At 41.1% G+C, this 15,968-nt stretch overlaps 2 protein-coding genes across 3 annotated transcripts; one reads left to right on the top strand and one right to left on the bottom strand.

The window, feature by feature from the left end:
• The first annotated feature begins 126 nt into the window (after positions 1-126).
• On the top strand, positions 127-3,368 carry LOC115208117 (zinc finger protein 62 homolog). 2 transcript variants are annotated; one of them, XM_029775920.1, is made up of 2 exons: positions 127-600; positions 1,836-3,368. In XM_029775920.1, the coding sequence occupies exons 1-2, from the start codon at positions 366-368 to the stop codon at positions 2,717-2,719; spliced, it is 1,119 nt and encodes a 372-aa protein (XP_029631780.1). In that variant the 5' UTR covers positions 127-365; the 3' UTR covers positions 2,720-3,368. The 2 variants fall into 2 exon arrangements, with proteins under 2 accessions (XP_029631780.1, XP_029631781.1); XM_029775921.1 differs by having other exon boundaries at positions 130-591.
• A 207-nt stretch (positions 3,369-3,575) lies between these two features.
• On the bottom strand, positions 3,576-6,116 carry LOC115208116 (zinc finger and SCAN domain-containing protein 2-like). The gene is made up of 2 exons (XM_029775919.1): positions 5,490-6,116; positions 3,576-5,140 (listed from the first exon to the last, which is right to left on the bottom strand). Exons 1-2 carry the CDS (start codon positions 5,674-5,676, stop codon positions 3,936-3,938), a joined length of 1,392 nt encoding a protein of 463 aa, XP_029631779.1. The 5' UTR covers positions 5,677-6,116; the 3' UTR covers positions 3,576-3,935.
• Between the last annotated feature and the right edge of the window lie 9,852 nt (positions 6,117-15,968).

The raw sequence follows: 15,968 nt of genomic DNA, 5'->3' as shown, positions 1-15,968 counted from the left end.
TAATAGAGTGCCGTGGAGGTCATGTTTCAGTTCATTATGTCAGTGGTTCTCAAACCTCTCCTTGGGGACACCCCAGACATTTCACAATTTTGTTGTAGCCCTGAACTAACTCAATCAAGGGCTTGATGATTGATTTACTATTTGAATCCGGTGTGCTAGCTGTGGAATAGTTAAAATATATGGAATAGCTAGGATTCCCTGAGCGGTTTGAGAACCCCTACTAGACAAATCTGGAGAAGTGCCCTATTCGATTTTATTATAATTTTTCAATACACAGATGGTGCTCTTTAGTTCGGTCAGAGCTATCAAAGCGGAAACAAAGATCACAATCATCGTCACTTCCGTGAAACTGGACGTAAACAAAGATGGTGGATTGTGAAAATACTACTCACACAGAAAACAAAATGAAAAAATTGGAATTGTTGAATATATTTCTCACCGAGAGATTAACCACGGCTGCCAATGAGATATTTGGGGCTGTGAAGGGTACGATAGTTGAGTACCAGACAGAAATCGTTCGCTCCAAGGAGGAGAACAATCATCTCCGAAAGCTGCTGGATATCGCTGTTCAGCGCGTTCTACTTCAAACGGGTATAGTAGGTAGTTAGCTGAATGAACGCTAGGCTACCAACCTATTTTTATTTCTCAAAATGAGGGAATTGGTTGTTGTTGGACTCCATTAATTAATCTATAGGAAAATACATGACCAGAATATGTTTATACGTTATTGCTAAGTATTTGTGAAAATGAAAAGCCTACTAACGTCAGATACCGACCCTACCATTACGCTTGTTTACACTGAGCTGCACTGGGGTCTGAACGCATGCATTGTTACATTAAGCGTGCGTTTGTAAATTCACTCTATCTACTCCGATTTAAGAGCACTCTCGTCTGAGTGTGCCAGAGGGCAGAATAACCAATGAATTTACGAATGCTCTACACCAGTTGAATAGGTCTGTCAGTAAGCATAGCGTAATTAAATTGTTGACAGCAACACAGTTAGTCACCAACACTCCGGATAACATGAAAACAGCCAAAACAAGCTCTGCTAGGGTGTGTAAAATGGTCAGAGTGGGGTGTTCTCTCATTATGTGTCTGGAAGTAGCTAGCAGCTAGCCAATGTTAGCCAGTTAGCTTGGGTGCTTGACTGCATTGAGGTCAGAGAGCTTGGATCAACCTTACTCCTCGGCCAGAGCATCCAGTGCGCGCTCTGAATGCTCCGTGAGCTAAATTTACAAACGCCCAGAGCGCACTCTGGCACTCCAGTTTGAATTTACTAACACACTCTAAGACACCTTATACAACGGGTGGGTTTAATCCTGAATGCTGATTGGTTAAAACCGCATTCCAGCCGGTGTCTATTCCACAAGTTCTCACCAGCTAACTCTAAGATGTTAAAATGCCTATTTACTCTATTCCATCTGACGGCACAATCCACTGTCTCATCAGCCCAGCCAGACAATTTATTAACTTGATCTCGACTATAAAAAGCATCTAGATATTATCTCACATTTCATTTAGACTAACATTTAGTTTTCAACAGCAGAGACTTGTATAAACCTTGCTGTCTGTGTCTGACATTTGCAACATTGTTTCAATATTTAAATTCGATGTCCCATAATAATGAACGTGTCGGGATGAGACAGGCAGACAGGCAGGCAGCTTTTCTCAGCCATATATCAGCATACTTTTTATGGATATATACAAAGAACTATCAATAGAAAACTGGTAGTTTGCTGTCTTTCCAGCTTCAGTTAGAATTGATTGTGTATGCTGTGTTGTTCGCTGAAATAGAATTGCCTTTACCATACTTTCTTAATTTCTTTTCCCTCTAGACTGTCATACTATCCATCTCACCGAAGATGCATCTTCACCTGAGCAGCAGCATCGTGAGCAGGAGTGGACCCCCGGTCTAGGCCAGGAGGACCCAGAGCCCACACAGATTAAAGAGGAACAGGAGTTCAGAAACAGTCCAGAGAAAGAGCAGCTTCAAGGGCTGGAGTCTGAAACCAAAGGAGAATCCATATATACGCCTCATTTTGTGAAAAGTAACTGTGATCAGGACCCACCTCAGCCTTCACATCTTCCCCAAACTGTGGACAACAGAGAAGGAGACTCTTTAGCCAGAACCATATCTAATAAGCGTATCAAAATAGAGAATGAAGGCGAAGGCTACAGCACATCAGAACCAACCAGTGACTTACAGCGCATCTTCACCGTGAATTCAGACTGTCTTGCAGCTCGGAGTGAAAACAGTGCCCAACCCAATATCAACAATAGAATTCAGAGAGGACTCTCAGAATATGAGGCCCCACAGCCACAGGGAACATATGAAAGAGAAAGTATTGGTCTACACATACACGTTAGAGACCAGAACACCACCAAGCTGCCTCAACAGAGATCCCCCTATCAAGCCCAAGGCATACAGAGAGTGTATCCTTGCCGGGAGTGTGGGAAGTGCTTCAATTTCTCTTGTCAGTTAGAAGTCCACATGCGATGGCACAGCAAGGAAAGACCATTCAGCTGCTCTGTGTGCCGAAAAAGCTTCACCACCATTAGCCTGTTGAGGAGACACCACCGGATTCACACTGGAGAGAAACCCTACCGCTGTCACATTTGTGGGAAATGTTTCAATCAGTCGGCTCACCTGAACACCCACTTTAAAATTCACCCAGGGGAGAGACCACACAGCTGGAAAATTGCTCAGTCAAAACATTAACAGCGGAGACATCTACACTCAGAAGGAGAGTAACATGTACATCGGGGCAGTTTAACTATTGTCTAGGATTTAAGACACTAGAAGAACCAGTGATTGATGTTTGAACAATGCATTACAATACAGTGAGGACCGGTGATGTTATTCTCTTGTAATTATACTAGATGCAGAGGGTAGAAAATCCATCTTATTCAACCTAACTAGATGCAATCAATCAATTTATTTGATCATCCTTATCTATTTCCCCTTAGGACTTGGACCTGACTGCTGGGCTGTATGATTAGCCTATTCGGGTCTTGCCACAGTTATCCTTATCCCTAATGATAATACATGGGACTTTAAGCACCTTTCAAAAACCATAAGAACACTGCACACCAAAGAGAATAAAACAAGACAATAAAATGAATAAAAGCTACTTATCTTAGGCTAGGGCTGAGTTGGGGTGAGCTACGCTTAGGGGAATGCAAGACTAAACAAGTAGGCTTTGATATTGTTTTTGAAAATGGTGATGGGAGTCTGAATTGCAGGTGGCTTGGTTGGAGAGACTTCCAGAGTTTGGGGGCAGCGTTGCTAAATGATTTTTTTTAGCAACCAGGAAATGGCGGAGCGCATCTTTAACTGTTTTAATAAATAATTGGTCTGTTTCAAGTCAGGATGACTATTTGTGCAATCTTCTACCATCCAGGCAGCAGCAATATGTGTGGGTGTAGTACCATGTCAAGTGTGTACTGTGGTGGCGTCTTCTGTATATAAGAATCTCACTGTTACACTATTCGTACTATTACCAAAAGTCCTACCCAATTTAATTTACAATACGGCAAGGGAAAAAGGCTTTCCCAAAATGACCTTTGTTCAAAAAAACATTTGCAACATTTGTTTTATTAAACCATTACATTTTGTGCAACACAGTCAAAATAGATTTGACATATTTCAATATTTAAACAAAGAGCCTCCTCAAACCACACACATGGAAGGTCTTTCAGTTCAAGCAGTCACATACACATTTTCTAAACATGCAATTTTAATTAATCCAGTAACAGGTCTTTGTTAGACACACCACTCTGTGGCTCCCCACAATGTTATGCAACTTCATGCATTCATTATTGTCTACCTTTTTCAACCTAAAGCAGTGACTTCTGAGATACAGTATGTATATAATTCTAGACATCAGTTAGTACTTTTCAACCTAGTTTAAACTGACACATTTTCCCCACACAAATCACGATTTCTCCAGTTTGTGAATCAAGTTCATATGCCTTCTAAGGGATCCCATCCGATTGAAGCGTTTGCTGCATTCACGGCACGGATGGGGTTTCTCCTCGAGGTGAGTCTTCATATGCACTGTCAGGGCTTCACTCACAGCAAAGGCCTTGCCACATTCTTCACAGCGATGCGGTTTCAACCCTGTGTGAGTCGTCATATGTGTGGTCAGGGATCTCTTCACAGGGAAGCCCTTTCCACAAACATGGCAACGATGCGGCTTCTCCTTTGTGTGTGTCCTCAGATGCATCTGCAAGCTTCCTTTTCTACTGAAATGTTTACCGCAATCTTGACACTGAAATGGTTTCTCCCCAGTGTGAATGACTTGGTGTGTTTTTAAAATGAATGATGTTTGAAAGCGTTTTCCACACACAGGACACTCAAATGGTCTCTCACCGGCATGAGCCCTCACAATATGCACTTTCAGGTTCGCCTTATTAGTGAAACATTTACCGCACATCTGGCAAAAAGGTTTGGCTCCAATGTGTGTTAGCAGGTGATCCAGCATGCCGTCTGTGGACTCAAAGCCATTTCCACATACACCACAGACATGACCTTTATCCTTTGCATGCATTCGCACATGATTGATTAAATGATTTATGAAGTCAAAAGACTTTTCACACACTTTGCAAAAACACGGCGTGGCTAGTCTTTGGCGGCGTGATTTCGTACGGCATGGAAACGTCTTATCTTGAGAAGTGGTTTGGGTGTTGTTTGATTGTAATGGTTGTAGCCCTGATGGTCGTACTCCACTGTCCACCCCATCGTCACTTTCACTGTTTTCAGTCTGAGCTGCAGAACTGTCAGGATTTACTGCAGAGAGGGACTGAGAGTCACTGGTTGGTTCCCAGTGAGACCCACCATAACACTCTTCACCAGGTTCTGTTTTGATCTCTCCTGTTGTGTTGATCGATAGTGAGTCCCTCTCTCTGTTCTCCACTATTTGGATGTGGTAAAGATGTGGCTCAGGTGGTTTCTGATTACAGTCCCTCAAAATGGAGTCTTTGGTTATTAACTCCTCCCTCTGACTGGTCCCAAAGTCCTCTGGTTCCTCTTTAACCTGCGTGGGCTCTGGGTCCCCCTGGTCCAGACTGGGGCTCCATTCCTGCTCATGGTGCTGATGCTCAGGGAGAAGCTCTTTTGAGAGAGTGAGATGCAGTGGGTCTGGAGGGAACAACAAAAACATAGCTAACTCACATATGCTGAAATGAGACATACAATCTAAATATAATTAGACTATATGCTCTGACACAAGTTCCAGATGCTTATTGGTAATTTCCCTTGATTTCTGTGACCAAATCATTACAAACATAAATATTTGTTTTTGTGTATGAAACTTAATGTATAGCTTTAAAAGAAAATGTCTTTGCCATAGCAATCCTAAATGAAATTTGACATCCTAATGTGAATGGAATACACTCTCTCCATTGTTAAGCCCTTTGGAAGGCACATCAGACATAGGAAGACGGAATGTGGCTTTAGTTAAAGAAAATAAAATCAGTAAACTGCAAACCTGCTTTCGGTAACTGAGGTTGGAAAGCGATATCGAACAGCGATCGTAAACGGTCGTTGTCCTCCTTTGAACGGGAGATTTCTTCCTGGTAATCCGTTATTGTTTTTTCCACGGCCCCAAATATTTCAGCAGCGGCCGCTCTTAGCCGCTCACTGACAAATAGGTGTAACAACTGTAGTCTAGACATTTTCTAAAGAAGCAGTTGACCTCTTATGTCCGATACAGTAAAGTGTATACCATTGATATATATCATACAGAGAAGCGATAAGAGTTTGCCCCAATGGCTGTATATTTGCACCCTTTGAGTCGGTGATGTAGCCTACACGACGTTGAAAGTATTTGTATTACCGCCACCTACTGTGCAGGCATGCCAGGCCTCTGCACTGTTGGTTTCTGTGATCTGATCTATGGATGAGACTGAACAAACAACACATTTTCTACCCAGGGTGCCTATTTTTATAAACGCTACATACTCACAAAACATGCGTGCGCTAGTTTTCACGCAAAAGTTGGAATTGATAAAAACTTGAGGTGAGAATGCGCTTATCCTCCTGCAAACTTTAGACCATGCCTAAGCACAGTTTTAAGTGGTTGAAGTATTGCACTTCTGAATACTGTAATGTCAAATTTCTCAAATATATCATAACCATTGCAGATACATTCCTCACCTTTTCTGGCCATGTCAAATTCTTATTCCCGAGGTTAGTTTTTGCATCATAACGGCATCATGGTTTATAACATACAGTAGAATTCAATCCCACTATTTTCACGTTTTCATAAGAACTTATTGACTTTGTTTTTTCTCTCAAAATAGTTTTTCCCCCCTCTCTTATGTTCGCTCCCTTGCTTTCATTTTCTTTGACCTCTCAACATTTTGGTAATGTCCCTCCCTTTCTTTTGCTTTGTTGCAATTGCTGTTCAACCCTCCATAGCTGTTTAACTAACTGACTTCTCTTTTGCATTGTTTATGAAATCTGCTCTTTTATTTGTAGTGTTAGGATTTAGAACTACTCTGGTTGAACGTCTCTCACTGATGTTGAAGATAGCTGTGGTAGTTCATGATCAGGCATAAGAGTGTACAAAACATTTTGAACACCTGCTCTTTCCATGACAGACTGACCAGGTGAATCCAGGTGGAAGCTATGATCCTTTATTGATGTTACTTGTTAAATCTACTTCAATCATGTTAAAGAAGGATTTTTAAACATTGAGACAACTGAGAAATGGTTTGTTTTTGTGTGCCATTTCAAGGGTGACTAGGCAAGACAAACTATTTAAGTGCCTTTGAACAGGGTATGGTAGTAGGTGCCAGGGGCACCAGTTTGAGTGTGTTAAGAACTGCAACACTGCTGCGTTTTTCATGCTCAACAATTTTCCCATGTGTTCCAAGAATGGTCCACCACCCAAAGGACATCCAGCCAACTTAATACAACTGTGAGAAGCATTGGAGTCAACACGGACCAGCATCCCTGTGGAACACGTTCAACACCTTGTAGTCCATGTCCTGACGAATTGAGGATGTTCTGAGTGCAAAAGGGGGTGCAACGCAATATTAGGAAGGTGTTCCTAATATTTTGTACACTCAGTGTACAATGAACTAATTAAGTTGAAATGTACAATGAAATTCATGGAAATAATACCATGCTGTTCTCTTGGCAAGGTATTCCTCTTTTGATAGAGGATTAGCATTTATCTGTGCCCTGTGTCGTGCATCCTTCTCCTTGTTGGATAAAGTAATCTGTTAAAAGATAGTTGCAGAAAAACATATCTAGGCCTATTTATTTATATATGGACAGGAGTGTCAATATTTGCAGTTTTTTTATGAATGACACCAATATCCCAACATTTTAGTTCAACCATGGACGGTCACTCTGTTTGACATTGGATATGCCAAAACAGTACAAATGTACTATGCTTCGTGATAAATTGATATAGTGCCAAATAGAAGACAACGTGAAGAAATACACTAACATATCAATTGCCCACATAAATCAATACATTCGATTCATTCAACTAACAGAAGTGACATGAGGGGAATGTTCTACATTGAAACAATTTCTTCAGATATTCTGACTGAACTGTGTTCCCCTCATAGAGCACTTCCACCCTTGTGTCTTGTCTTCTTCATATGCTCTGTCAGGTGTGCACTTGGATGGAAGCCTTTATGGCAAACATGGCAACAAAACGTTTTTTTCCTCCTGTGTGTATCCTCATATGTGGTGTATGTCAAAGTATCCCTTCCTAGGGAAATCTTCTCTGTGTGAACTAGCCGATGGATGTTTAGCCCATTTAGCCCACTGGGAGCATGTATATGGTGTATCCCCTTGTGTAATTTCATATGATCCTTCAAAATACTAGTGCGTTTGAAACTTTTACTACAAACCTGACAGTGGAATGGTTTCTCTTCTGGGTGTAACTTCCTGAAATGCTCTGCCAAGTGTCCCTTCCGGGTTAAGTGAGTGCCACACACATGGCAATGAAATTATTTCTCCCCTGTATGTATTTGCATACTGTATGTCTTTGAAGGTATTCCTCTGTAAGGAAACATTTACTGCGCACATGACAGCTATATGGTTTCTCCAAGGTGTGGCATTTTAAACATTTTGTCAGAATGCTTTCTCAGAGCTGATGCACTACTCACACTGATGTGTTTTCTGATGTTGAATTTTTTTTGTTTTTAACATTAAAATACCTCCCACATGCCTTGCAACAATAAGGAGCATGGCTTTGACTGGGTGATTTCAGGGGGAGCAAATTTGTGGTTGTCATGTCTTTTGATTTCCTTGTCCATGCTCTCCTTGTCAATAGCGGCTCTGACCCTGACAGTAGCCCTCCACTCTCCACATCATCGACACATTCATTGTTTTCACTCTGAACGGCGGATAATATTATATTCAGAAAATATAGTACCCAGCATCCGGACCAAACTTCTTCAAATCAATGAGTAAGACATGAGGAATCCAAAACAATTGTCAAAAGCCACTCACGGAAACCCAGACTCCATGCCAATCCATTTACATTTACATTTAAGTCATTTAGCAGACGCTCTTATCCAGAGCGATTTACAAATTGGTGCATTCACCTTATGATATCCAGTGGAACAACCACTTTCCAATAGTGCATCTAAATCTTTTAAGGGGGGGGGGGGTTAGAAGGATTACTTTATCCTATCCCAGGTATTCCTTAAAGAGGTGGGGTTTCAGGTGTCTCCGGAAGGTGGTGATTGACTCCGCTGTCCTGGCGTCGTGAGGGAGCTTGTTCCACCATTGGGGTGCCAGAGCAGCGAACAGTTTGGACTGGGCTGAGCGGGAACCGTGCTTCCTCAGAGGTAGGGGGGCCGGCAGGCCAGAGGTGGATGAACGCAGTGCCCTTGTTTGGGTGTAGGGCCTGATCAGAGCCTGAAGGTATGGAGGTGCCGTTCCCCTCACAGCTCCGTAGGCAAGCACCATGGTCTTGTAGCGGATGCGAGCTTCAACTGGAAGCCAGTGGAGGCTCATCAGAAGAGGAAGGGAGGACCATCATCCTCAGTGAAATTGTATAAAAAGAAAATAGTGAAACACTAAAAAAGATATCCTTTTTAGCTAAAAATATATTAAATAGATTCAAATGTCACAAAATAATTGATTAAAACACACTGTTTTGCAATGAAGGTCTATAGTAACTTCAACAGCACTCTCTGGGGTAGCACCATGGTGTAGCCAGAGGACAGCGATCTTCTGTCCTCCTCTGGGTACAATGACTTCAATACAAAACCTAGGAGGCTCATAGGCCTCACCCCTTCCATGGACCTACATGGTAATTAGGACCACTTCCAGAGGACGACCTCCAACCAACCAATCAGTATGAACTGACATGTTGTTCATCCAATCATAGTATTAAGATCAGAGAAGGAACCTAGTGTGTTGAATTGGGGTTGTACCACAGAGCATTATGGGGGGATGACATTATTGGATAGAGATTGAAAAGTGATAGTTGAGCATTTTTTGGACACTATTCAATTCAAATCAGTTTCTTCAAATTACAGGAGATGGAGGAGGTAGATTATAAATAGTTTTCTTGGTTTTAGAACTTTATTTTTGTGTCCAGTTAGTGCAATTTATTAAAATTTGCCTTGCTAACTTCAGTAGCTAGCTAGCTACCTAGCTGCTCAAGTGTGTTGTTTTCGCCACCAACACTACCTCAAATGTTGTTGACTTTTTGTTGAAGAAACGCTTTCATTCTCTGGGGTACTCGGAAAAAGTGTGAATTAAAACCGAGGGTCGACCTCTGCCTGAGATCAGATTCATGAAGAAGGATGCAAAGGTTAGGACGTTCAATACCAATTGTTATCAAAAGTATAGCTGGTTAACAGGGAGCATTTCATCAATCTGCCTGTATTGCTGGCCTTGCCTGTTTTTTGGAAAGTCTTGGGCGAAATGGGGGTACAGTGAGCATTCAGCTAAACGGCAAAACAAAAACAAGGAGCATATAAATGCCCACATCAGATTCAAGCTTCTGGGAAAAAGCCGCATCAATCATGGCGAAGTTCTAGGTATTCAAACTGCGCAACACAACAAGAAAGTAAGGAGAAACAGGGATGTTTTCAAGATGCTTATTTGGGGCAGCAAGTTAGAGCGTTGGGGCCAGTAACTGGAAGACAGGTTAGAGCGTTGGGCCAGTAATTGAACGGAAGGTTAGAGCGTTGGGCCAGTAATTGAAAGGCAGGTTAGAGCGTTGGCCAGTAACCGAAAGGTTGCTGGTTTGAATCGCCGAGTTGACAAGGTAAAAAAAAATCTGCCGTTCTGCCCTTGAACAAGGCAGCTAATCCACTGTTCCCGGATAGGCCGTCATTGTAAATAAGAATTTATTTACTGACTTGCCTAGTTATATAAAACAATATATATATATATATATATATATATATATATATATATATATATATATATATATATATATATTTTCACAACTGCGTTTTTGGGCATGCAATAATAGTTTTTTAGAAGACACGACTAGAGGGGAAGTTCCGTTAACAACTACAAGGAGCTTGCAGCCGTAATTGCACGTTACGATGCTTTACTTGCTGAACATATGGAACTTTCTACTCTATTTTCTGGGATTTCGAAATCAATTCAGAATGATTTGACAGCTTCCATAATGCGGACTCTGACGCAGAGCATTTTTTCACCTGCGCTCAAGTAGGCTTTTCACAACCCTCCAGTATTTATTTAGCAAATATTATAACACATAATCACAGACAGACACAAGAAAACACTCATTACATGAACGTTGCAGCAGCCTAGGCTACACCTAAACATTAGAGATCTGACATGCGGTATGGGATGAAAACGAGACAATTTTTCAGTCTGATCAACTGTAGGCTACTAATAAGAGCAGCTGCGTACATTCAATGTGCGCTGTCCATCTGGTCAGGGTAACTAATTGGTAATGTTATGTATTTATAGTCCATTTGTGTGTCAGGAGAAAATGTGAATGTGATCAAATTTGGTTTATATTCAAAATTGTGCTGGCTGGGCTGCCTATACGTTTTCAATCCAAAATTATGAACTGGAATTAATCAATCAACATAATATTGATGAGATATGTGGTAATGTTTTATAAGGCCTACAGTTGTATAGGCCTGCATGATGCAAACATGCATAAATCAAGCTCAGCCCTGTGAGTTCTATTGTCTATCTGTTGTGCCTGTGTCTGGGTAGAGGAAATCCCCCTCCTATTCTAGTCTAAATATAATTCATATGAACAAGTATAAGGTTGCTGCAGTTTGACAGGGTTTTCATCCCCACAAGTGTAGGACATAAAAAAAAAAACGTGACCTGATTAGGAAAAACTGGTCCCATCATAGCCTTCATAAAACCTTTTTACAACTGATTAATCAGTCATACCTTATAGTGTCCGAAGTTTTCCTGGTTAGGTTAACATATAAGGAAAAACTCCGGGCCCCAGGAGTAAAAATTGCCCCACCACTCTGGGACCTATGGTGACACCAGTCTGCTTGCAGTGGTCAGTCATTGTGGATGAACAGAGCTTTATTCAGGAACGTTTCTTGGGCTACTTTGATGTGTCAAGTGGGTGAGATGCGAAATCTGTGTTTGACTTTGTGAATTTTGAGATGTCTGAGTTTAACTTCATGGGGAAACTTGTTGTTCAAACCTACGATGGCACAGCTGTAATAGAAGGTATCTGCTATTTGTATTTACAGCTAAGTCCCCTCCTGTTCCCTGATTAAGAGGTGATGATCATTCCACTCCACTACTATTGTCAACTCTCTCCTGACATGAACCGAAGCCACGTCTCATGTGCCGTCTCATCCACTGGCACATTGAATGTTTCCTCTCCAAGCACTGTGAGTATCCCTATCAATTTTCACTACTGTATGTAGAGAATCACATACACAAACACAATCACATTATTACACATCAATGACTTTACTTCTTGCTTGGACTAACTCATTATTAGTTATTTCGTCTAACTGTGTAGTGTGTTGTGTTATTGTTTTTTGTCTTCCCAGTCAAATCCTGTCCTGCACTGAAGTCAAGCATCTGAACACCTCAACTCATGCCTCATACCCTCAAGCGATCACTGCTGTGATCCCTTCCCAACACTGTGTAAGTAGCCCTCTCATTCCCATTCCCCATAATATTGTAATATAAATGTCTTTATTAAACGCTTTAGGTTAAAATAATTTGTCTTTGATGATTTTTGTCATCGACGTGCGTTCCGCGCCTATATCGTGGGTCTCCCATCCTCCTAAATTGTTCAAGTCACCAGTCTCCACTCTGCCAATCCCACCCCAACAACCAGTATACAGTATCAGTTGTCTGTTTGACAAGTAGTATGAAGGTGTGGCTTGGAGTATTGTTTCTCCATACTATGTAATGTATTTCCTTGTGAATCAGGTGATGTTCAATTTGTGACTTCAATTTTTCATTGAAGTCACATTATTAAGGAATTGTTGATCTATTTAATAAACACAAGAGATCAAAACAATGGATAAAAGGGTTTGGCGGTATAGCAAGAACAGCGGCATCTAGCGGTCACAGCCTGTAACTTTCACACTACTTTATGGTAAATAATGTAAGCAACTTCAATTACTAATTTCTCTGGAGGGGGAAAAACATCACCAGGTTCACAGAGAATACATTGCGTAGTATGGAGAGGCAATAGCCTACTACAAGCCACAGCTTCATACTACTTGTCAAACATAGAGAACTTATACTGGTTGTTGGGGTGGGATTGGCATGGGGTGTGGGGGGTCCTTGGATGGCTTTTGACAATTTTTTACAATGGCTTAGACAATTCCTTATGTCTTTGTCATTTGTAGGAGATGTTTGGTCAAAATCAGATATTGGGTACTATATTTATTTAATATTATCTGAATCCTATAAACTAAAATGGACAATTTGAGTGCAATCAATTAGCTTAATTTCTCAGAGGTCAAATTATGTTTCTACAATATAATGTTTCTGGAATGCTAATCGTGTCTGTTACTAACTACACAAAGAATTTCTGAACAATCAGAGATGGTGGGTGTCGAAATCCTCTTTCTTGTGCTTTTTGAGATTGAATGTCATGAAATTTCAGCAAGTCATGACACCCACAGATTGTTTTGAAATCGTTTCTGTAGTTAGAAACGGATAAGATTAGCATTGCTGAAACATTGCATTTTTAACATTTTATTTGATCTCTGAAAAATTAAGATAATTGATTGCACCCAAATTGGCTTTTTGATTGACAGGATTCATATAATATTCAATAAATATAGTACCCGACATCCGATTTGGACAAAACGTATTCCTACAATTGAGTAAGACCTGAATCCAATAAAAGGGTCAAAAGCCACGCACGGACCCCCCCAACCCATGCCAATCCCACCCCAACAACCAGTATACAGTATCCCTCCTCTAAGTCTGACAAGTAGTAGGGAGCTGCAGCTTGGAGTATTGCATCTTCATCCTTTGTAATGTATTCCCTGTGAATCTGGTGATGATTTTCTCTCTCCTGTTTAGAGAAATTAGTAATTGAAGTCGTTTGCATTATTTACAATAAATCAGTGTGAAAGTACCAGGTTTTGCCCACTAGATGCTGCTGTTTCTGCTACTGTCACACCCTTGTTGCTAGTCTCTTGTTTATTAAATTCATCACAACATTTTATTTCGGTAGAAAACCAATGGCTTTTACTCAAGATGAGAATAAATTGTGTGGTCAAGTCAGTCCTCTGCGAAAGTAATTCAGTTTGTCTTTCTTTTAGCAACCTAAAGCTTCCACCGAACTCTCCTTGAGTAGTAGGGTTGGGCGGTATCCAGATTTTCATATCCTCATACTGTCCTTCTCTCAAACCGGAATTTACAGTATTACCGATTAAGTACACAAGGGGGAGCCAAAAATGCTACTATTACCAGAATGCTAACTAAATTAGCACAAGTAATAGCGGATTTCCATGGAGGCTGCTAGCTAAATACGCTGATAAGCGCAAAAGAAAATAAAGAAATTGCAAAGACAGGCAATCCAGCTAATAAAGTTATACAGTACATTCGGAAAGTATTCAGAATCCTTGACATTTTCCACATTTTGTTAGGTTACAGCCTTATTCTAAATTGATTAAAATGTTTTTTTCTACAAACGATTCCCCATAATGACAAAGCTAAAACAGGTTTTTAGAAAATTTGGCAACTTTATTAAAAATATATATATATTAAATGTCACATTTACATGAAGTATTCAAGCCCTTGACTCAGTACTTTGATGAAGCACTTTTGGCAGCAATTACAGCCTTGAGTCTTCTTGGGTATGACGCTACAAGCGTAGCAAACCTGTATTTGGGGAGTGTCTCTCATTCTTCCTCTCAAGCTCTGTCAGGTTGACAAAGCTGATCAAACATCCTGAGATGTTTGATCAGGTTCAAGTCGTGGCTTTGGCTGGGCCACTCAAGGGCATTCAGAGACTTGTCCCAAAGCCACTCCTGCATTGTCTTGGCTGTGTACTTAGGGTTGTTGTCCTGTTGGAAGGTGAACCTTCGCCCCAGTCTGAGGTCCTGAGCTCTCTGGAGCAGGTTTTCATCAAGGGTTTTTCTGTACTTTGCTCTGTTCATCTTTTCCTCTATCCTGACTAGTCTCCCAGTCCCTGCCGCTGAAAACATCACCACAGAATGATGCTGCCACCACCATGCTTCACCGTAGGGATGGTGCCAGGTTTCCTCCAGACGTTACGCTTGACATTCAGGCCAAAGATTTCAATCTTGGTTTCATCAGACCAGAGAATCTTGTTAATCATGGTCTGAGAGTCCTTTAAGTGTCTTTTGGCAAACTCCAAGCTGGCTGTCATGTGCCTGTTACTGAGGAGTGGCTTCTGTCTGGCCTCTACCATAAAGGCCTGATTGGTGGAGTGCTGAAGAGATGGTTGTCCTTCTGGAAGGTTCCCCCATCTCCACAGAGGAACTCTGGAGCTCTATCAGAGTGACCATCAGGTTCTTGGTCACCTCCCTGACCAAGGCCCTTCTCCCCTGATTGCTCAGTTTGGCCTGGCGGCCACGTCTAGGAAGTGTCTTGATGATTCCATACTTCTTCCATTTAAGAATGATGGAGGCTACTGTGTTCTTGGGGATCTTTAATGCTGCAGAAATATTTTGGTACCCTTCCCCAGATCTGTGCCTTGACACAATCCTGTCTCAGACCTCTACGGACAATTCCTTCGACCTCATGGCTTGTTTTTTGCTCTGACCTTATATAGACAAGTGTGTGCCTTTCCAAATCATGTCCAATCAATGGAATTTATTACAGGTGGACTCCAAGTTGTAGAAACATCTCAAGGATAATCAATGGAAACAGGATGGACCTGAACTCAATTTTGAGTCTCACAGCAAAGGGTCTGAATACTTATGTAAATAATGTATTTCTGTTTTTATTTATAATACATTTTCAAAAATGTTCGCCGTGTCATTATGGGGTATTGTGTGTTGATTGATGAGGAAATATTTCATACATTTTAGAATAATGCTGTAACGTAACAAAATGTGGAAAAAGTAAAGGGTCTGAACACTTACCGAATGCACTATACAGTATATAAGTAGGAGTACCGAATGTCATTTTTGCATTTAGCCATTTGAGTTTAGACATTTACAGGCGAATGTGAACAAGAGACATTGGGCAAATGAACAAAGATTTGCTGCATTTTTGTCTGAAGGAAGAACAGCACTGTCTGTGTGGAGTCTGGGAGTCGCTAGTGCAACAGCCCTGCCTGTTCTGCTCAGAGAAGATAGTGATAGGGGAGGAGCAGACAGCCCAGAACTGAGAGGTGAAAAAACACAAGGAAATCAAGCTGCAGTGGCAGCTACAGATAACTCATTCAAAGTCCTTTAACTTCTCAAACAAGGCAGAAAGAACACAATATGGTGCCACCACTTACTTAGATTAATTAATTCCACCACTTACTTAGATAACTAGTAAGTTAAACTTAAGGGTCGCCCTAATGTAAATAAAACAC

Source organism: Salmo trutta, chromosome 14 (genome assembly GCF_901001165.1).
Source record: "Salmo trutta chromosome 14, fSalTru1.1, whole genome shotgun sequence".
Lineage (NCBI taxonomy): Eukaryota > Metazoa > Chordata > Actinopteri > Salmoniformes > Salmonidae > Salmo > Salmo trutta.
Note: the sequence above shows the minus strand (reverse complement) of the source record. Positions and strands in the feature narration are given on the sequence as shown.

Coding starts and splice junctions, on each gene's coding strand:
- LOC115208117 (XM_029775920.1), top strand. CDS start 366: ATGGTGGATTGTGAAAATACTACTCACACAGAAAACAAAATGAAAAAA. Junction 601..1,835: donor ACTTCAAACGGGTATAGTAG/GTAGTTAGCTGA, acceptor TTTTCCCTCTAG/ACTGTCATACTATCCATCTC.
- LOC115208116 (XM_029775919.1), bottom strand. CDS start 5,676: ATGTCTAGACTACAGTTGTTACACCTATTTGTCAGTGAGCGGCTAAGA. Junction 5,141..5,489: donor ACCTCAGTTACCGAAAGCAG/GTTTGCAGTTTA, acceptor TGTTCCCTCCAG/ACCCACTGCATCTCACTCTC.